This window comes from Ochotona princeps, chromosome 6, assembly GCF_030435755.1.
Source record: "Ochotona princeps isolate mOchPri1 chromosome 6, mOchPri1.hap1, whole genome shotgun sequence".
Taxonomy (NCBI): domain Eukaryota; kingdom Metazoa; phylum Chordata; class Mammalia; order Lagomorpha; family Ochotonidae; genus Ochotona; species Ochotona princeps.
In genome coordinates, this window is record NC_080837.1 from 75901738 (window position 1) to 75923296 (window position 21559).

The window sequence follows — 21559 nt, forward strand, 5'->3', positions numbered from 1 at the left end:
TGTGCTTATTCTCTATCTCTTGTTGCTCTCACAGTCTCCTCTATGTTCTTGGGTTTCAGCAAATTGGATTACGTGTGTATCTCTCTCTTTTTACTATATATATAGTTGGGTGAACCTCTTGGATACACAGGTTCGCGTTTTCATTACTGCCTAGGAAGTTTAACCACTATTTTTAAAACATTTTTTCATCTCCTTTATTGTTCAACTCTGTCTGGATCTCCTAATACAGACATTTGGTGTATTTGATGGTATTTCATGAGTCTTCTGGACTATGTTGAGTTTTTTCATTCTTTATTCTTTCCGTTCCTCAGACTATATGTTTTCTATTGATCTTGTTTGCTGCTTCTTCTGCCTGCTCAAAATCTGATATTGAGGCTCACTGGTAACATTTTAAATTTAGTTGCTGTCTTTTTTAAACTTCAGAATATCTGTTTTTTTTAAAAAAAGAATTTCTATCTGTTTAGTAACATATTGCTCCATTATTCTTCAACTCTTTAAGTGATGTTTCCTTGAATCCTACAAACAGATTTCATAAGATCTGATTAAAAATGAAAACTTCCTCTGCTCTTTCTTGAATGTTGATAGAGATTTACATGAGCGGCATCCACGAGGTAGGAGCCTTTTGCGGCATTCCAAGTCAAGTGAGCCCCCTCTAGTGGCAGCCAGGTTACTGGTCTCCAAGAAACTGATAGGGTGATGAAATAATCTCCATAGGAAGTGGAGGTCACAGTTATTACTGAGAGTCACCGGTTTTCATTAACAAATCTTTCTAATTTGTTGTGTGTCTGGTTGTATTTACAGAGTTCTGAAATGGCTGCTTTTAATAATTCTGTTATTTTCTTCACTGTTTTCTGGGAAAGAGAATTTTCTGTGGACCTCGGTCTATTATGGAAGTCTCATGATTGGATAACATATATACACGGTCATTCTATCTAATGGGTCAGCCTGGTTCTCAAAACCAGAACTTGTAACCATGTGGAATTATGCTCTCCATGTTGTCATGTCAACTATGGATAAGTCTATAAAACCCTTGAGGTTTTATTTTACAACCTTTTAAAAAAAATGTTTGGGGTTTTAAAATGCAATCACTATTTTTGCAGTCCCTATCCTAAAGGGTTTCATTCAACAAATTCAGGGTGGCTGCTGTACAGTATTCCTTCATCAGTTCACACTCACTAGTCTGTAACAATGCCAGCTGCTAAGTGGACAATGGAAGGAACCTCTGAAGAATGTAGAATTAATTGAACTTAAGTTGGGTCAATCAGAGATCATGTAAAGATTTTCTTTCTCGCGTCCTATGAAGGCACTTCAAAAAGTCTGTGGAAATTTTGAGTGAAAAGATAAGTTTTTTGGTACAGAATATTTTGAAATCCATCTGTTGCTTTCTCATTGATTTCATGGATGTATAACTCTTACGGCCTTTCTGATGACTCTTTGTACACTAAGAGTGTGGTGTCTGTTCCTTCGTTTATTTGTCCCAGTAAAGACAATTTAAACTATTTCTTCAGGTTTATTCATCTGAATAACTTCAGATTTGAGGGTGGGGACTATGGAGTTTGTTATTTTTAGAAGTTAACATTCGTTATAGTTCATTGATAAAATTTTAACGGCACAATGAATTTCCCTTTCTCTTCCCTTCTTTCTCTTTTCTTCCTTCTTTTTGTATTTTTTCCTTCCTTGCATCTTTTTTTTTTTTTTTAGTTTTTGAGATAGCATATTTTTAATTTGCCTTAAAGTTAATGGTTTAATTCTATGCCAAATGGACTTCAGCAGGTTAAAAAATGAAATAATTCTAGGTCCATGAAAATATAGACCAGGATTATGAAGCTTCATATTTCATATTACAGAAATTCTAAATATTTTTTGAAGTACAAGTTTCCATAAAAAACTCATGCTCATTTCCAAATAAGCTACAGAATATCTGAATTTGGGGCTGTAGTGTCGACTGAAAATGACATTGGAAACAGATAATCATGCAAATCTTTGATAAAATGTACCTTTTTGCACATTTCATAAGCATTACTTTATATCACTGCGAATGTGTCAAGCAATTTCAGTGATCAAGGTAATTCAAATTCAAATACTTAAAATGTCTGCTCATGGCATTGATTGCCCCAGATGTTCTAGTATTGTAAAAAGACATTAAGACTAATTCTTAAATATTTAAAACACCGTTTTCACTGAGCAAACTGTGGCATTTCCAATATTGCAGACAAAAGAATCTTTTTGATTTGAAGCTAGTTTTTACAATGGGGGCTAATGTTGATTAGAAACTCAGAATCCTAGGCAGCTGTGCCTTCCCCTTGCGGCAGACCCTTCCCATTACAGTTGCCACACCATTCACATTGGTGCTGTAGAGGCAGTAGTCACATCAGATCACGGCTACCACAAAGCAGTGCTACCCTCTCCTCCATGAGGCTGGCAAAGCATACTACCCAACACTGATTTATTCCATTGAGACCCATTTCTAAGATCACAGAAGCCAATTTTCTGTAAGGTGGGATAGACATGAAGATCATTTTAAATGCAGAATCTATTCTCTATGGCAGTTTTTAATTGCTAGTAACTCAACCAGGGCTTTAGGCAAGATTTTCCATTTTAGTTCAGTATTTTGTCCCAAATCAACACCCATCTGGAAACGACTGCATAGTATTATCAGTTCAGAAATAGTAACTATAATAACTGGTGTCTAGGCTTGCATTTACTCCTGATGTTTGCTATGATTTAGTTTAGTAACCTCATTAGGTTAAAGTATCTCTATTTGTAAAATGCAGATTTCTTGCTTAGTCATTTCCCGTAACTTCTTCCAGGAGAGATATAGAACACAGTTTCTAAAGCATTAACATGTCAAATAGGTTAGAATATTTCCAATTTCTTGTCAATATTCTGCAGTGTTTGCTGTGCAATTTTGACTCTGATAATCAATTCAGAAATATTTGAATACAATTATTGTACACACGTTTTTAGGGCAACTTTAGCCGAAGTTTGCCCTGTATAAACCCTTAGATTCCTTACAAAGTAAAGATACAATACTGACTTATTAGAATATTTTTCTATTTGTGGTGATGTTAAAAAGAGATACATTTAAATACTCTGGTTCTAAAAGTGGGGCACTGTAATGTATAATTATTTCCAGAAATTTTAATTTCTTGACTTGCTATCCCTTTTCCCAAGATCCTTTATTATATTTCCCACTAAAAATAACAAACAGTGAAGCATCTACAATACAAAAATGGGGAATGGAAAATGAATGCAATCTTTTTCAGAAAGATTCATCCAGTTTTAGGGTTCAGCAGGAGGTAAATGCAACAGGCCGACTGTCAGCCTGGAGTTCACTGAACTACTCTCTGTAAGTAAGGCTAGAACTTACCAAGCAATGTACTGCAACCTGATACAGAATTCATCGTTATCCCTTACCACAGAAATGGATCTGTGTTATTTGGCCATAACTTACAGCATCTGTTTGTACAAACTACAGCGCAAGAGTAAGACTATAAAAGAGAGATGTAGTCAATTTAAATACAAGCTTCCTTATGAACCTTAGGTTTGCATGGATGTTTTGGTGGACTTGTGGCTACAGTGTAATAGAAAGCACACACAGTGTTCTACAAATACATCATCAGAATGCTGCCGTGTGAACATTTACAGGCACCTTGTCGGCTGACCTTTGCCCTTTTGTTTGTGAGTTTCAGAAGTTATGTGTGGAAGGAACTATGAAATCCTTGCATACTTAAAGAACGAAGGCACCAGGCCAGTATAGACAGGCCTGATTTTGATCCTGTTTGCTAACAGAGGTCCTCCTTTGTGAATCTAAGAATCCGAGTCACGTGGTGAGGGACAGGACAAAAGTGTTCCTTTCACATCTTGTTGCTATTTATTCAAACAATCAATAAGGGGTCCCCGTGGAACATTCTGCATCACACTTCACAGTTAGGAGAAGACACTGAGCCGGGGTGGAGCCATCACCAGGCACATGACAAACCGCTCTGCAAACTCCTACTGGGAAGCTGAAGGACAACTCCAAGGTGCAGGGCAACAGTGAGAAATGTGTGATGCAGAGAATGTGGCTTCAGCCCCTTACCCTCACTCCTGCTAAGAGCTCCCTCCCAGTGCTGCCCTAAACAGCGGCTTAGTTTTAGTTTGCTTTTTTTACGAAATAAGATAACCAAAGCATGTTTGTTTAAAATGACACAGGCCCACAAGATCAGTTCATTTCTTTTCTTTTATTTTTTAATGAACATTTAGGATTCATATACAAAAGCCAACAGCAATAAGTCAATCATGAAATACAAACAAGGAAATAAAGTAAAAATGAACTCACAATTTCTCACCACTGAAGCACTACACACTGGCGAGAGAGGTGTGAAAGTCTGGAGACCATGACTGCTCAGGCCAAGGGCCAAGACCCGCAAACTCATCTTTGTTTGAACATTGCCCTTTCTTGGTCATTGTTGAGCTACTAGAGAGGATGGGGTGAGGCAGGAAAATAAAATTTTTTTTTTCAGAAACAACAAAAAGCAATCTTAAAGCAGTTAATTTTTTCCTCAGAGAAATATTTTACCTGTTCATCTGGCATACTATGTAGTTCTGCTATTAAATTTGCCTGCATCAGTGTTGCCTATTCTACTTTTTAATGTAAGACCATGCACTGCTTTTTTAATTTCAGAAGAGTAAGAATTATCAAAGGCAATTAATTCTGAACATAAATGTCCAGTGTTTCCTTTTAATGAAAAATGTGCTCGTTGTGTTCTTCGTCTCTTGCAGTTGTTCATCAAGTAATAATCATGGAGCATTTCCTAAAATATTTATTTGCTGGGAAAATTCGTATGAAATGACTTTTTGGAGTATAAAAAATTGGTAGGTAACACTTGGAACAGTGAAAAATAGACTCATCTTGTTTGTAAACTATCAATTTAAGATACTGAGCATCTGAGTGTCAGAGTCAATGTCTCCTTTTTTTCTAGAAAGTCGTTCACTTTAGTTATCAAGGTGAAGTTACACATAGAAACATCAAGGCAAGGTTACTTGTACATATTATTAAACATGCAAAAATTTCCTGAAGGATAGCGTTCAACTGTGAAGAGTCCTTCTCAGCTCAGCCTCAGCCAGGTACCACCCTGCTAGAAGTATGGCTGTCTTAGAGTTTGGGAGCATGGCGGGTTACTTTGGAGAGGCAGCCCCTTTAATCACAGGCTCCCTATTCAAATACGTTGCCCAGTAAACCAGGTTGAAAGTGCCAAACAAGACTGGGAATACAATGCGGGACATTTTGTCAATCTTGCTAATGCTGTTGTAAGTCTTTTTGCTCTCGGAAGTCTTCTCTTCAGAACCTTTTGTTGAGGCTGAGGATGGGTTTGAGATTCCTGCTGGGGTCTGCTCCTTTGGGATGTTGGGGGGGTGGGTCATCTTTCCAGTAGTAAAAGCATTTGTGGATTTATTTAGTATGAGTTCACGCTCCTTTTTCTGCAAAACAGGGTGAGAATGAAAGGTGTACCTCAAAAGACATAGAGAAACTTCAGCTTGTTCCTGGGGAAGGGTGGTTGGTCCTCCACAGACATTGTTTCTAAAATTCATTTATTTTTCTCTCATTGGACAGGCAGAGGTAGACTGATATATGGACAGAAAGAAATACCTCATCCCCTGGTTTGTTCTCCAAATGCCCTTAATAGCCACAGCCGTGTCCAAAAGCCAGGAGCCTGGAATTCAGACTGGGTCTCCTGGCAGGTAGAAGGAGAACTCAAGCACTTGAGCCATTCTGTGCCACCTCCCTGGATGCGCATGAACAGGAAGGCGGATCAGAGGCAGAAGAGCCAGGATTCAAACCAGGTAGTCTGGTGGGGACGTGGGTAACCCAAGCAGTGACACAGCTGCTATGCCCAATGCCCACTCTGCCTAGCCTTTCCACAGCCAACAGCCAGGGAATGAGAAAACTGCCATTGCTGATATTAACATTAGCTATTTCTCAAGAACCTAGCTTACACTGGCTCAAGCTTGTCTTACACTACAGAGCAGATATCATTTCTGCACTTTTAAAGCACTGATAGGAGTGAGTAATAGATGTAAATACAAGGGAATTTGAGGGACTTCCCTGTAGGAAAAATTAAAAATAAAGAGGATGATTAAAGTCATTATGCCATTTGTGTGCCTTGGGATTAGATGTTTTTCACTCAGCATTAACACTTCTGAGAATCCTTTGTGTCTTGGCCTATATTTGGTAACCCATTCTTTGGTATAGTCAGGAGCATTTCTGTGTATGAAAACTCCAAATTTTCTTTATTCGTCTACTGAGGTCTAACTGTACTACTGACTATGTAATCTTGACTACTCAGCAGTTACGAATATTCTTGTATAAATTTTTTCATGACATGTTTTCCTTTCTTTTGGATAGGAAATTCTGTATCAGGCAAGAAAATGTATTCTGGCAAAAGAATAGTGATTATATTTGCACAGAGATGGTGAGAAGCTGTGCCTAAAGGGTTTCATGGTGAACTTTATGGAGGCTGGTGATGCTCTCTAGAAGGAAACTTGGAGTACCCAGGTGTCTATGAATGTCTGCCAAATCTCCACAATGATGGGCGTAATCACTGTGTAAATTTTGCATCAAAAATAACCATAAGCCAAAATGGAACTCTAGTTGATAATATTCGTGCTAATCTGTTTAGTAAGGAATATGCTATTATCTGAAATTCATTTTGAATTCATCAAAAATAAGAGGGACTGGTGAAGAGACTGTAGACAAATGAATGGACCAAGAGGTGGCGATGACAGAGAGAGAGGTTGATGACCCAGGCTAAGAAAGAGCTAGCACTTCAGAATGAGTGTTTTCACTTGGGCTGGGTGAGCCTCAGGAGGAGCAGGGTTCCCTTGACTGCAGTGGCGTTCCCTGAGTTCCCGCTCGGGGGAGACTTGGCTGCTCAGCTTTCAGCAGTATAGCTGGCAGCTCCTTCAAGGACTGCTTCTGCTGCAGAACGTCTTGACCTGAGGCAAGCCCTTCCTACGGGAAACCATATGGAGATGAACAAGGCAGAAGTATAAGTTCCAGCTATTTTCCAAATTCCAGGGCACTTTGTCCTAAAATGTTTGTTCCAAAGCTCCTTGTTGGATAAGCCAGAGCTTCACTGTGCCTGGTTTAACACCTATCTCTATCAAATCTCATATCCTCCCCTTTCCATTTCCAGGTATTCATCCCAGAAAACTATGTTTGCATCCTAAATGATGACCTGGTGTTTTCTTTTGAAGTTGCCAGCCTGGAGCAATGGTGAATACAGTCTATGCTTCAACTTCTTTCTACTTCTAAGCAGCTGCCTATTTGCATGAGGGGGCTAATCCAACCTTGCTTATCCACATCTGAGTCTGACCACCTGATGTCCTCGCTTGGATGTCTGATGCGTCCACTGCAGGGAGCCTTTCTGGAATAATGGATGAAATCCCAGCATCACAGCCTTCCAAGGGAATGGTACATCATCTTGAACTTCACAAGACTAAGGCCCACTGCTTATGCTGGAAAGCACTGCCATGAGGGATTAGACACCCCACATTACCTTTACCCTCTCTTCTTCATCCAGTTATCAGCTCAGAGCTATGGCAACTGTATTATTAACAACAGTAGGTTGAGTGTGATTGCAGTGACCAACAACATACAGGCAAGCAACACTAAGGACTTAATAATTTCTGGATTTATTTTTTCATCTGTTTTCACTTTCTTCCTATATTCATAGACATGAACTTGAAAACCTAATTATGTCAGTCTTTCAATTGCTCCTCTACTCTAAAGTTGGCCAACTCCAGCTAACCATGATGCAGTGTGTCCTAAGACACAAGCAGCTAGCAACAATTTGCCTTCCAGTGTTACAGGGCTGGGTAATGGGGACCCTTTCCCTTCAGACACAATTCTTGATCCTCTCCCTACAAGTAACCTTCTTGACTTCTTCATGTGTAGCATCAAGTCCAAACAATTTAGTTAGGAACCTTACATCTGAGGATCCACCGTCCCTACAAATGTCTCCTGGCTTCCACACCAACCCCCACTGCTGTCAGATCACTCTTGCTTCATTCAGCCCACCTTCCGGAACAAGCTCTGCATGGTGGAAGCAACGGACCTCAAGGCAGGCACATCAGACTGTCAGATAGATGCAGAGTGCGCATGAAATAAAACAGTGTTACCCTACTGACTAGAAAGCTGACTGATATTGCAGAAATAGATCTTGGAAAATTAACAGTGCCTACACCCTCAAGATTCTAATTGTCACAGTTTGGCTCTGAAGCTCCCCCCTTCTGTCTTCCTTGAGAGGGTGATCCCGCCAGGCCTTCCTCCAACTGGTACATTGGACAAAAAGTGGATGTACATGAATGACACTAAGGCATGGAGTTGGGAAGAGCTGGTCAGGCAAGGCCAGGTCACAACCTCTGACTTTTCATGAGATCGTAAACAGCAGCACCAAGTCTAAAAGACTCCATGGAACCAGAGTGCCCCGGTTTTCTACTACTGGCTTGTAGATGCTGGTGGAGAGGGCAGGACACACATTACCTATACAGACTTATAGAACCCCTCATGCTGTTTTTTTCTGAAGGACAGATTAAGTTATACTTTGAAATCTGCTGTGATGACTGTAACCTCCTCTTTTCTCAGCACAAAGAATATGCTTATTTGTTTTATGTATGATGTAAGTGTCAGATTATCATATGCTAATTTATATTCTAATCATGTATGCATTCTTACCTCCCCAAGGAAATGATTCAATTTGTCTGCTTATGCGACGTCTTCAAGTGTTCCTTAGACTTAGGCACAGATCATGCTTTAAATAATTGATGATTAATTATTTTGCATAGACTAGTACTTTTCACAATAACTCACGGGTATCATTTAAGCGGGCTAAAGCACTTAGTCAGTGGGATTGGATACGTTTTGTTGATGTGCTGCTTCTATTAATGTGCCTCTTCATGACCTTGAAGAAGACATGCTGCACAGTGACATGGCGAAAGAACAAGCAGAATGGATTGTACAATTAGAAACGGGTCCCTGAAAAGAGGGGTTACGTTTGCAAAAATTAGACTTGAAATAAGCTCAAGTGATTCACAGAACATCAAACCTTTGGCTTGAATAAAGTTGGTGACTCAAAATAAATTAGAAAAGTGACCTGCTGTGAAAAAAAAGACTTTGTAGGTTCTTGAGTATATGGGAAATGTTGTGAGACAGGCATGGAGGAAAAACATCTGGTCCCATGTTTGAACATGTAATCAGACATGTTTTCTCCCCCAAGGGCATCTGAAAAGAAGGCAGAGGAGGAAAACAAAGGCAATACCTTGATCTTGGCTGCTTCCAAGGCTTTTTTGCCATCCCATGCCCAGCCTCTCTTTGTAAAATAGTTGACCGTGGCAAACTCGATGAGTGCAGAGAACACAAAAGCGTAGCACACGGCGATGAACCAGTCCATAGCGGTTGCATAAGCCACCTTGGGCAGAGAGTTCCGAGCACTGATGCTCAGAGTCGTCATGGTCAGCACTGTGGTTACTCCTGCAATGGTCAGATGGGGAGAGAGTCAGAAATGGGAACAGGGTCAGTGCTGGTACCCAAGACTGAATGTGACAGGAAGAAAGCTGAGAGCTGGTTGTTGGAACCTTAACCGGTACCTACAGACCTCAAGGTTCTCTCACAGCCTGGAACATATTCATTAAATTGAAAATATTGCCTGTTGCATTGGTCATGATTGTCTCCCTTCCCTATCATGTAAACTCTGCAGAGCCAAGGATTTGGATTGGTTTCTTACATTAATTTCCTCACTTTTTTGCACTCAGCAAAGAGTTGATATTCAATGTAAGATGTATTAAAAGAAGTGGTACGTCTTCGCAGCACGGGGAAGTGGGAGGTCCAATACAAAAATGGTGATTATGTTAAGGCTACATCTGCTAAAATACTTCACAAAAATGTACTGCATGCCTTGTAAGTAGCAGGCTACACACGAGCAGATGAGATACTTTATTTCCCAAGATAAATCTAACCTGTAGGTTTCTGGGAGCTGGCGTATAAAGGAGCACCATCTCTGAATCTCAGGCTAAGAGAACAATGGCTCCACAAAGCTTCCAGGCAGAATTCTCTGTGCAAACTGCAGTGGACAGGTGGCCACGGCTGGATCCCTTGTAGAGATCAGTTCCCCAGGTCTGACAGACTGTAATCCACCTGCCAGGCATCTACTAAACATCCGGTTCTCATCTAGATTTCCTTCTAGATGGGATACACACGCCTATTTTGCGGGTGAGAAGACTGAGAAGTTAGATGTGTTTAGGAACAGAGCAAAATTCACCAACTGATACATGAGACAATCCTTTATCATGCCCAGGTCTGCTGGACTCTCATGCCATGGAGCTTGCTTGTGCATGATAACTTTACTTCTTCCTCGCTCAGTTTTGCTTGCAAGGAATGCATGTGTGTATTTGGGATGGGGGTGCAACATGCCTGCTATGAGTCAAATTGTGTTCACACTTTGCAATTTATATGTCAAAGTCCCCTTATTTGAAATACATGTGGCCTCACTGGGCTAAAATGAGGTCATTAAGTGAGAATCCTCCAGTATTACTGATGTCCTTATACAAGGAAGCATTTGCAAACAAACACATAAATACACAGGGAGAGCATCGTGGGAAGACTGCAGTGACGCAGCTACTGCTAGCAGACCACCAGAAGGGAAGCAGAGATGCCTGGAACAGATGCTTCCCTGACAGCCCTCAGGGGTTGGGGCACCACCCTGCTACCACCTTCACTCCCAGCCTGCAGAACTGGTAGAAAATGGTTTGGCTGTTCAAGACTCCCAACCTGTGGCCCTTTGTTATGCCAGCCCTAGGAAGCCAGGATAGCACAGCACACACGGGAACATAATGTTGCTGGTGGACAAAGCCGCTGTTGGTTTTCACTCAACATTGTTCTCCAAAGGTGTCTATGTCAATTAACTCATATACAAACACAGTCTCCCCTAATGAGGAACACTGCTAGCCCATCATCAGCAACCTCCACATCCCCTGAGGCTTGGACACGGCAGGAACGTATGGTTGGAGGTAGTGCAACGATGGGAACACTCCAGGCTCAATCAACTGTTAAACCCCTGGATCCCTGAACCCACACATACCGGGGGAGCACGCAGATAAAATGCAAGTGAGCATCTACACCTAGCAGAGGTGGGCGACACCTAGCTTGTTGGCTATGTAAGACTCTTGAAATCATATGGTCTGGCCCTGCCAAGTCAAGTGGGACTAGAAATACAATAAATGTAAAGCAAGGTCATTCTGAAGTTGATAGTTTTGTATGGCCCACTATTGCTATTATAAATATTCAAATAATCCTTGGCAGAGAAGAAATTCTCCACTCTTGATTACAGCAGGGGCTCACATATGAATCACACTTTACAGATAAGAAAGACATCTCATCTTGACCTTGAAGGAAACTGAACTGCAAGATGTCCCTCTGCGTGTTTGTTGTGCTGAGGGAATCTCCTGGGCTAGATCTTTCCAAATATAGGTTATGTCTTAGGGATGTAAAATGCTGTTTTCCCAGGTTTTTATTATATGTAATAGCTCTTGATATACATGTGGGATGAGTTCCAGAACTCCTCAAGGAATCCAATATCTGCAGAGGTTCAGTCCCATTCTATGAAAGTTTAAGGAGTTAGATCAAGTAACAGATAGAGCTAGGGTCCCTGTTGGAATAAGTGGGAGTATACAAGACAGTTCATCAGGAGAATAACAAGGAAGCAATGAGATCCCTAATAAAAGGGGGCAAAGTGCTTGCTCCTCCCTAAAAGCTCTTTTACCTGATCCCCTCCTCTGGGTCTCCAGGGAGTCAGTGGCTGCAGCCCTGTGAGGTTTTAGTTTGAATCATCACCTTCTGATGGCTTTGGGAGCAGGCCCTTTGAATTTTGTCCCTACCTTCTAATTGCTTGTTAGCTGCTATTCTTTTTTTCTTTTCTTTTTTTTTTTTTTTGCTTGCCCCAAATTGTGCTTAAAACATTCCACTCCAATCTCATTTTCAGGTCCTTCCTCTCTTGGAGCTCCCCCTCCTAACTGCTAATAAATCTTGCTTTGCTCACTAGTTTGTATGGAAATCTTCATGTGAGGAAAGAGCCGAGGTCACCGTCATCCTTTCCTCCCCTTCCCAAAACAACATGACATAGAATTTGCAAATAACCTGTGCATAATCTCCTATACACTTTAAATGCTCTCTAGATTATTCGTAACTGATATGTAAGTGATGTATAAACATTGCTACACTGTATCACTTAGAGAATAGTAGCAAGGAAGAAAATGCATCTTGTTTGGTAGAGACACAATTTTTTTTGCAATATTTTGGATATGTGGTTGGCTGAATCCATGTTAGTGGACACGGAAGACCAGCTACATGACTGTCAGTGTTTTTACGTGTTTTTAATTCACTGCCTTCAAATTATAAGCAGTGCATTCACTGCCACTTGGTGGTTAATTTTAAAATGGCATGCACATGTCAGAGGAAACTGCCTAATAACAAAGCAGTGCTTTCTCAGAGGTGTGAAAATACTGTAGCAGAAATCTCATATAAGACAGATACAGGCTGAAAATTCCAAGTCTCAAAATAAATACAAAAAACCCCAGTCCTTCCGGTGGGAATTATTATTAAGCAGATCATATATTATTTCTTTCTCCACTATTTTTAGAAGAATTCTGAATCATAATCCTTAACATAAAGTGTGTAACTAACTGGGCTGTTGGCGGCTGAGGTCACTAGATGGAGGGGCAGCAGTAGAAGCTTGCTGGTGGTTGCTCCAGCTTTGGCAGACGGTAAGAACATTCACAAAATATCATCGTCCAGGACTGGTTTGAAACACTCACCAAACACTGTCCTGGCAGGAACTGATTCTCTGTTCAACCAGAAGGACACCTGAGATAAGATCACAGTCATTATGCAGGGAAGGTAGGTCTGGATGACAAAGTACCCGATCTTCCTTTTCAGGTGGAAATGAGCTGTCATGATTGTGTATTCACCTGTGGACAAGCAAATTACAATCAGTCACCTAGTCTCAGGCCACTGGCTAATCAGATTAGAGGACCCTCAGGGAGCGCCCCTTCACTCCACCTTTTGGATGATTCTTGATTCTTTGTTTTGGGTTAAACAGAGGAGGAACAGGAAGTGTGAATTTCATACTGGTCATTTTATACACAAATTGTGCGACCACAGCCTCTGAAGAGCCTTTACTGGTGGCTGCTTTTCCTGGGGGAAAATCAGATTTGTGTGCTTTTACTAATCCCCGTCATAATCTGACCCATGCTCCCCATGCTCCCCGCCTGCTACTGCAATCGGGATTTCAGGATTTAGGATCCTCAGATAGAATTCAGGATATCAGAGAGCCCTGTTGTGGGAAGACGGGTTCCTTTCCTGTTCCCAGCCCAGGGCTCCAGGTGATAGACTGTGTGCCCACCTGGAAAAGGGTGGAGGGAGACGGGCAGCAGCTCAGAAGACCACCAATCTTAACAACTCTTCCTTTCAGCCACTCACCAGAGGCACACAACCTCTGGCCTCTGAAATCGGGGCCATTTCCTGAGCAATGCCCCAGTGCCTTCTCTGGATCTGCTTGGCTGTGTGGAAGGCAAGTGGAGACCTCCCGTTCATCGCTGAGAACAATGCTGTCCTGATGGTTAACTGGTAAGGAGCTAAGGTGGGCAGCGTGATGGCCAAGGGGCTGGGGGAGTATTGACCCAGCGTCACCTCCTAGTTACTTCAGCATGATCCCCTGGAAAGGATGCTCTGAGACACGCGGGCATAGCTGAGCTGCCATGAGGACAGCAATCCTTTGGCTGAATTGCAAGAAATGGATGGTATGGCCAGGGAGCTGGCATGTACATGACCATGGGGGAGAACGAGTTTCCTGGTGAGGGCTTGTGGATCTGGGAAGCATGCTGTGGCCGCATGGACAGAGTGTTAGTGTATTGCGAGCTGACGATGTGACTCCTGTGTGTACCATGAGAAGCAAAGACCGTGGCTTAGCAAGGCCATCTTGGGGCTGCTTCTCTGGGAGTCTTTATACATGACACATCACACGTTTGAGTCTAGAAAACCACAACAACCACATGGTGCAAAATCTGCTTTTACACAGCAAAGGGGCCAGTGAAAGCGCACATTTTTCCCTCAGACCCAGAGCGCGTGTGACAGCAGTGAGGGAAGACGAGCAGCATTCAATACAAGCATGAGAAACAGGATCAAGAGGGTGGGGAGCATGGTTAGTAGCTGGGACTGGATCTTCACATTTGAAGAAATGGAATTTCTTTACAGTAGGATCTGAATTGATTTACTCTGTTTCGCTGAGTTTGTTCATTTTGTTTTCTGGTTTGGAGTAGCAAAATCGTGTGCTTTTTTTTTTTTTAGAGGATCACATTTTTAGGATATAAATAGAGGTAGAAATCTTGGTTGTAAATTTCTAGAGAGACATGCACCCACTGCGAACTATAACACCTTCTGTTAGTACCTTAGCTCTTCAGTCCAAGCCTCTGCTGTGCCACCTCTACCCTCCTTTCCAGAAAACCCAGCCACTGGCTCTCATCCTCTTCCTTTATCTTGGTAACCAAATGGAGAGGCTGTTTTCCCAGACTCTCTTCTAGCCCTCTCCAATGCCCAGCACACAGGGACACGCAGGCGCCCGTGTCAGAAGAGACAGAGGTGCACTATATATCCTGTGTGTTTTGGGGGCATGCTGACATCAGTGATACTGATCAGGGGCTCCCTGCAGACAGCCTCTGGGGCTCGTAATGCCCTCTGCTACCAGAGGCTCCCTTTTCTGTAATATAGATTCTCTGAAGCTCTGAAAGCCCCCACCCCACTCCCAGCAGCACCCTGTGACCACCTGGACTGGGCCTGGAGGCATCTGACCGTGGCTTGCAAGTTAAGCAGGTCAAACACATCCTGCTCGTTTGATCTTCCACCCCCACCCCATCTTCACTTTGGATTTGAGAGATTTCTTCTTGGTCCCACTTTGGCAATTCCTTTGATGCTGCTGTGCTGTGCTTTCCCAAATTCAACCCCAGGGAAATCTGCTCTGAAATGGTCAGAACAGGAGGCAGCGGAGCAGGAGACAGGCAGTGCTTGCAGGAAGCCATTCCTTTTTCTGCAGTGACTGTCCGGTGTGTCAGCAGTGTGGACAGGACTGTTACATAAGCAGGTCCATGCAGCTTCCAGGTAGGACCTGCTCACAGGATGGCAAATGCTCTGCAGATTAATGGCTCACATCCCCCTTAATGCTGCCAGCTGCAGCAGCTGGTGCCTCTGTGTGCTGGGGGTGGGGAGGAGGGCTGACAGGAAGCACTGCTTCCGGTCAGACTCAACAGCTGGATCCCAGGTCACCGAGGGAAGCACAGCTGGCCAGCACAGGATGAGGGTGTGGCTGGTGCAGAATGGGGTCGGGAGCCTTGAGTTCCTCCACAGTGGGGTGTCTGCAGGCACCTGGCTGCGCTTACCCGTGCTGGTGCTGATGTTTTCCGTGCCCACTGTCTGTCCCATCAAGTGATACTGGTTCAATCTGGAGCCATCTTCTGCCACCACCACAGACTTGGTGGAGCCGTTGGTCCAGACATAGACAACCTCAGAATTAGGGTATGCATCTGCAGGGGGAGGGAATAGAGGATTATAAACACTGAACTGTCCCCAGTCTTGGAAAAACCAAAGATTTTGATGAAACACCAGAGAGAACGGGAAAGTTTGGAAAGTCAGTCTTCATGACCTAAGGAGTAGTATAGAGTGGCCACATCAGAAGCCATCAGGGTAAGGATCCTTCCATCCCATTCCAAAACGTTTGCATGTTCTGAAGACAGTGCCTAGAGTTCCTGAAATGTAATTTTAGAGTGTGTGGCAGGAAGCCAAGGAGAGCACCAGCTCAGATTCCAGAATGCCTGGGTCTATTCCAAACCTTTGATCCAGGCATGTCACTTGTTCTCTGTGTATTTCTTCATCTGCATATGGGATGATCACAGCCCCTGCTCCTTAGGGCTCTGCTGAGACTGAATGGCTCACATAATGACACATGGCTGGAGCACTTACAGCAGCAGACACGTGTGTACGGCACTGTCCTGAGTGAGAGGGTGGCAGGGCAGACAGAACACGCGCCTCCTGGTATCACAGGTGAGCAAAGGCACTGTGCAGAATAGAAAGGTGATGCGTTCTACAGTGAGGGGTCCTTGAGAGGTGAGAATCATCTCTAGGGGTCAGCTAGCCAGCCAACATGCAAATGGATTCCACCACCTAAATGAGCCTCACAACCCATGCTCTGGAGGCTGTAGACGGGGATGTACCTTTGCTGACACTGATTTTGGTTTTATGAGACACAGAGCAGAGCAATCAGCTCAGCCCCGGGTTGTAGAATGCACAAAACTGTGGGGTAAAAGTTTTGTGGGGTGATTTGTCATGATAACAACAGATAAGTAAAACAGGCATCACAGAAAACAAGTAGAACTTCTCCCAGCAGGAAGATAAATACTATCTGTAAGACATGTAATATATGCGAGGCAATAGTAACTGAGAAACACAAGTTAGGAAGGAGCAAAATGTTCCATCTTAAAAGAGATGGCCGCATCATTGTCATCCCCCAAAGGATGTGGGGAGCTGCCAAATGGTCCTTGGGAGGCAGATCCTTGCAGGCAAAGGGAAGGGCAGGTGTGAAAGTCGTGAGGCAAGAGCACGCCCGAGATGCTCTGAAGACACACGTCCAACATGCAGTGAGACATGGCAGAGAAGAGGGCAGAGGGGACACCAGATAAAACGGCGCCTCAAGACCATAAGACCTTTGCCTTTGCTTCTGAGGGGGCTGGAGGGGTTCTGGAAATGATGTTTAAGTGAATACATGCCATGTTCTAATTGGCACATTTAGCCAAGGAAGGAGAACAAAATGCTACGTAGACAGAGGGCATAAAGGAAAAGGTGACACTGAAATGATCGGTCAGAGTCGGTGGTAAAAAGAGAGAAGAGATTAGGGATGGATGCTAAAGGGAAGCCTCCTCTTGTTGGTTGATGCATGCCACGTGAGCTGTGAGACGAGGTTTCTGCACTCACTGAGACAGCCAGATCCAGGAAGGCCCTGGCCTCTGGCAAGACAGCAGCAGCTCAGGGGTGCCTGCTGGAGAGATGCTTGGGAGGGCAAGCTGAGGAGGCACTGGCTGCACAAAAGTGGAGTTCCTGGGGATGATGGCCAGCATGCAGATGGCACCGCATGTCAGGGCTTTAAGGTTGCCTGGAGGGTGAGATCTGGTGAAAAAATGGGGTGTGGGTGTGCAAAAGCTTCTGGGGACACTGCAGCTAAGACAGACCCTGTGTTCTCAGTGAACAGAACCCTGTGCCCCTGCAGGTAGAAATTCTGAAATACCTCAGGACTCGGAGGATGAGCTGGAGAGAGAGGCTCCAGGGCGATCTTGCTTCATGTGACATAAACTCTGGGGCTGTCCAGGAGTGGGAATTAACCATGTGTATTGAGAGTCAGCTCCTGCAGCAGCCAGTATGAGGCAAAACTACAGCCTGTCTTCCACAGGGAGAAGTCAGAAGTGGCTCTTATATCGTTACTACTAAGTCCTTTTTCTAAAGCACATTTCACCACCTATATATGTTTTACACGCAAACATTTATTTACAACCGCTGAAAAATAATAGAGTAAGTATGTATGTAGCAAAGACTTGGCTGCTTAGAGACAAATGCCAGAACTCTCAAGGCCCACGTGTGTACAACTCACCAACATTTTCCTTGCTCTATTGCCAAGATCGCATTCTGAATCTCCTGTTTCCTGGTTTTATATTCTGGGCAAAATAACCAATATATGAGATTATTTGATTTTGACTTTTTATTTTCTGTGAAATCTGTTCTTGTTTTGTTTTTATACTTCTTTCCCTAGTCTTTCGTTTTGTTTTGTTTCATTTTATTTCATTTTATGACATGGTTTCATAGGCTCTGGGATTCCCCCAACCCTCCCCCGACCCATGTTGGATTCCTCCACATTGTTGCAGTAGTACAGTTCATATCCAGTCATGATTCCCTCATTGCAAGCATGTACCACGCATAGAGCCCAGCATCTTATTGACCAGACAGTTTCAACAGCTTCTTGGGGAAACCATCCCTGGTCTGAAAGTAGAGCTGGCAGAATATCATCCCTTCCAATGAAAAGCCACAACATAACCTCAACAACAATTTACAACATTATGGAGTTAACTGACATGGTACTGAGTGACCAATATGTTAGAAAATGCAGGTTCTTAACCACATCCTATGACTACTTCACTGACATTTCAGTTTTAGTTTAACACAACCGGCTGCTATATACCTTAAAATGGTTATAGGGTACTATTCAGCTGTCTTGTGTCTATTTTCATTTTTATATTTAGCAGCGTATAGTATTGAAGCATGACTTATCCGAACTTGATGGATTTTAGGATAGTCCAAACAGGCTTATAACTCTAACAAGGCATATGTTAACAATTGAGGCACAGAACAGTTTTAGGCGGGATGTGCATGGAAATCTTCAATACCTAAGCAAGAAATAACTAATCTTTGTGTCCTACCTAATAAGGTATCTGTGAGTCCAAGTTGACCATTTCTTGTCTGTTCTAAGCTTTCCTTATTGGTCTCTATCTAATCTAAATTTTTTTTGGGGGGGGGGGGGGACTCTGCAGCGACCCTGATGGTCATTGCAAGAGAGGGTGGGGTGAGAAGTTGGAGCTTTATAAGTTTTGATGTTTATATACACTATAGAAAGATGCAATCAAGCTAATTATCATACCTATCACCTCAGCAATTTAAGATGCTATTCGGTGAGAACAGTAAAAGCGTTTTATCAGTTCTGAAACGTCCAGTAAGTTATTATTAACTGTGGACACCATGAAGGTCATTGAAATGTGTTCCTTTCATCTAACCTGAAACTGTACCATGTTGCCAACACCTTCCCTTTCCGCCTCCTTCGTCCTCCTGCCAGCCACTGTAACAACCCTTTCTCCTCCGTTTCGATGAGATCAGCTCTTCTGGAGTCCACATGCAAGTGAAATCATGTAGCATGTGATGGGCTTTCTGTGATGGGCTTACTCCACTGAAGGCTTCTCCTGCCATTCAACACCTACATCAATCAGTCACTGGTCACTTGCGCTTTGTTCTTGTTTCTCTTACACCTCCTTCTATTCAAATCCTACCAGATTCAGGTCAAAACACATCCTGCAAAATGAGCTTTCCTGTCTGAATTCCAAATGGCTTTCAGCTGCACAAAAGCATTTAACCCAATTATCTAGATGTGTCCATCACCAGCTCCTTGGGAACAAGTCATTCCTCACTGCAGCCAGCAGAGCGCCGAATGCTTCATGAACTGTTACAGACTAAATCCAGTGTCGACCCAAAATACATATATTGAAAAATTATTTCTACATATTGATATTAGTAGGGAGATTTTTTAGGAGGTAATTAAGTCATAATAGTAAGGCCCTAACAAACAGAATTAGTATCCTTGTGAAAAGGCACCTAGAGAAGTCCCCCACCTCTTCCACTACGTGAGAACACGAGGGGCTGTGGCTGAGTCAGGAAGTTGTGACCACACCAGTTGCCAAATCTCAGTGTCTTGATCATGGGCTTCCAAGCCTTCCTAACTGTGAGAGGTAAAATGCAGTTTATAAGTCACTCGATTGAATAGAAGCCTGAACGGATTAAGAAAAGGTTGGTACTAAGGAGCAGTACTGCAACAAACACCTTAAAATGTGGCAATGATGTTGGAAGTGGGTTAGACAGAGGCTTCAGGAACTTTGAGGAAAAATCTAAAGAAAGCCTACATTGGGGCTGGTGCTGTGGAATAGCAGGAGAGCCACTTCCTGGAGTACTACCATCCCATATGAGTGCCGGTTCAAGTCTTGGCTGCTCCACTTCCATCCAACTTCCAGCTAACACTCCTGGGAAGCACCCAAAAGTGCTGAAGACTTGGACCCCTGACACCCCAGCAGAGACCTAGATGAAGCTCCTGGAAAAGCCCTGGCTCTTCTAGCCATTTGGGCAATGAACCACTACATGAAAAAACCCCTTTCGTAATCTCTCTGTAACTCTGCCTTTCACATAAATACATCTTTAAGATTTTCTCGTCTACATTTCCATGAATTGACTTTTTAAGGCAGAATTTTGAGGAGGGCCCAGAGCGAAAGAGAAGAGTTCTACAGAATGCCTCCATATTCTTAGAGAACATCAAGGTAATCTTGAATGAAGCAGCTGGAGGAATAAGGATAGCCAAGTCTGTTCCAATGACATCTCAGACAAGAGTGTAGAACACGTTATTGGAGGGAACTAGAAGCAAAGGCAAATCTTGTCACAAAGAGGCAAAGTACTTGACCAAACTGTATTCATGTTCTAGTGTCTTACGGAAGGCAGTTCTTGAAAGAGATGAAATTAAAATTTTAGCTGAGGAAATTGCTAAGCAAAGTGTGGTAAGAATGACCTGATTCCTTATAGTAAAGTGTGAGAAGGGAGAAATGACCTAAACATGGAATCAGAAAGCCAGCAGCACTTAATAGATCTGGACAATTTTCAACTGACTCATTTTCAAGGGAATGAGAAAGTTCGGAAGAGAACACTAGAAGTGTGGCCCAATGTTTCGTGAATAAACAATGAAAGAATGCAAAGTAGGGGCTGCTAGCATCTACAGGACCCAGACACACACACGCTGCAGGGCACGACCTTCCATTACCGCTGTGCTTCCTGCATGATGATGTGTGAGAAGGACACGAGCTTGAAGGGTCCAGGGACAGAATACTACAGAATCAGTGTTCTTGTTCTCTCCTCAAATTCACATGCCTAGAATGATAGTGCTGGAAAGCGGAGGCTCTGGCAGACAGATCATGAGGGTGACGGCCAGTGAATGGTATCAGTGCACTTAAGGGCCTGATTAGGCCAGCTGTTTCTCTTTATGTCCCGTGAGAAGACAAGCTGAGCGAGAAGACAAGCTGCTTCCCCCAAATACCAAGTGTGTCACTACCTTGGCCTTGCTCTTCCAAACTTCTGGAAGAGTGAAAAATATATTTATGCCACCAGCTACCTAATTTATAGTAGTCTATTACAGAATCCTGAACAGACTAAGATAACATTTAAAGGGTTTTTGAATAGGAACTACCTTAGTCTATCTGGTCTCAGGAAAGATAAGGTTGCATCTGGATTCTCCCTTATCTGGGCACTAATCTCACCATGAGAACTCCACCCTCATGATCCCATCACCCCACAGGGCCATCACATTAGGTCTTTTGTTGCATAAGTAATGTATTGAGGGAATGGTCTTGTTTCTCTGCTTCTAGTAAAATGTTCCTAATACCATTACATTAGGGATGAGGCTTCAATCTCGAAGTGTAGGTGGGCAGAAGCATCTAAACTTAGCTAATACATCAAAGTGATTGTTAAACCATCTAAACCCAGGCATGATACAAATAATCTTCAGTGTGTTTCTAAGAGGTTTCTTCGGAAGGTTGCACTGTCTGGTCCTTCAGATACCGTGTTCTCAGTCTTCCACACTCGCGCTGTGTGTTGCTCCGTCCTAGGGATGAAGCGGCGATGACA

At 43.1% G+C, this 21559-nt stretch overlaps 1 protein-coding gene across 1 annotated transcript in view; it reads right to left on the minus strand.

Annotated features, from left to right (window-relative positions):
* Nucleotides 1–4720: 4720 nt before the first annotated feature.
* The window catches only part of GABRA5 (gamma-aminobutyric acid type A receptor subunit alpha5), a 54972-nt gene continuing 38133 nt past the window's right edge, over nt 4721–21559 (minus strand). Inside the window, exons 7-10 of the mRNA XM_058665373.1 lie at nt 15469–15612; nt 12853–13005; nt 9303–9514; nt 4721–5463 (exon numbers count right to left, since the gene is read on the minus strand). Of these exons, the coding sequence (XP_058521356.1) occupies nt 5161–5463; nt 9303–9514; nt 12853–13005; nt 15469–15612 (812 nt within the window). The 3' untranslated portion in view covers nt 4721–5160. The remainder of the gene's footprint in view (nt 5464–9302; nt 9515–12852; nt 13006–15468; nt 15613–21559) is intronic.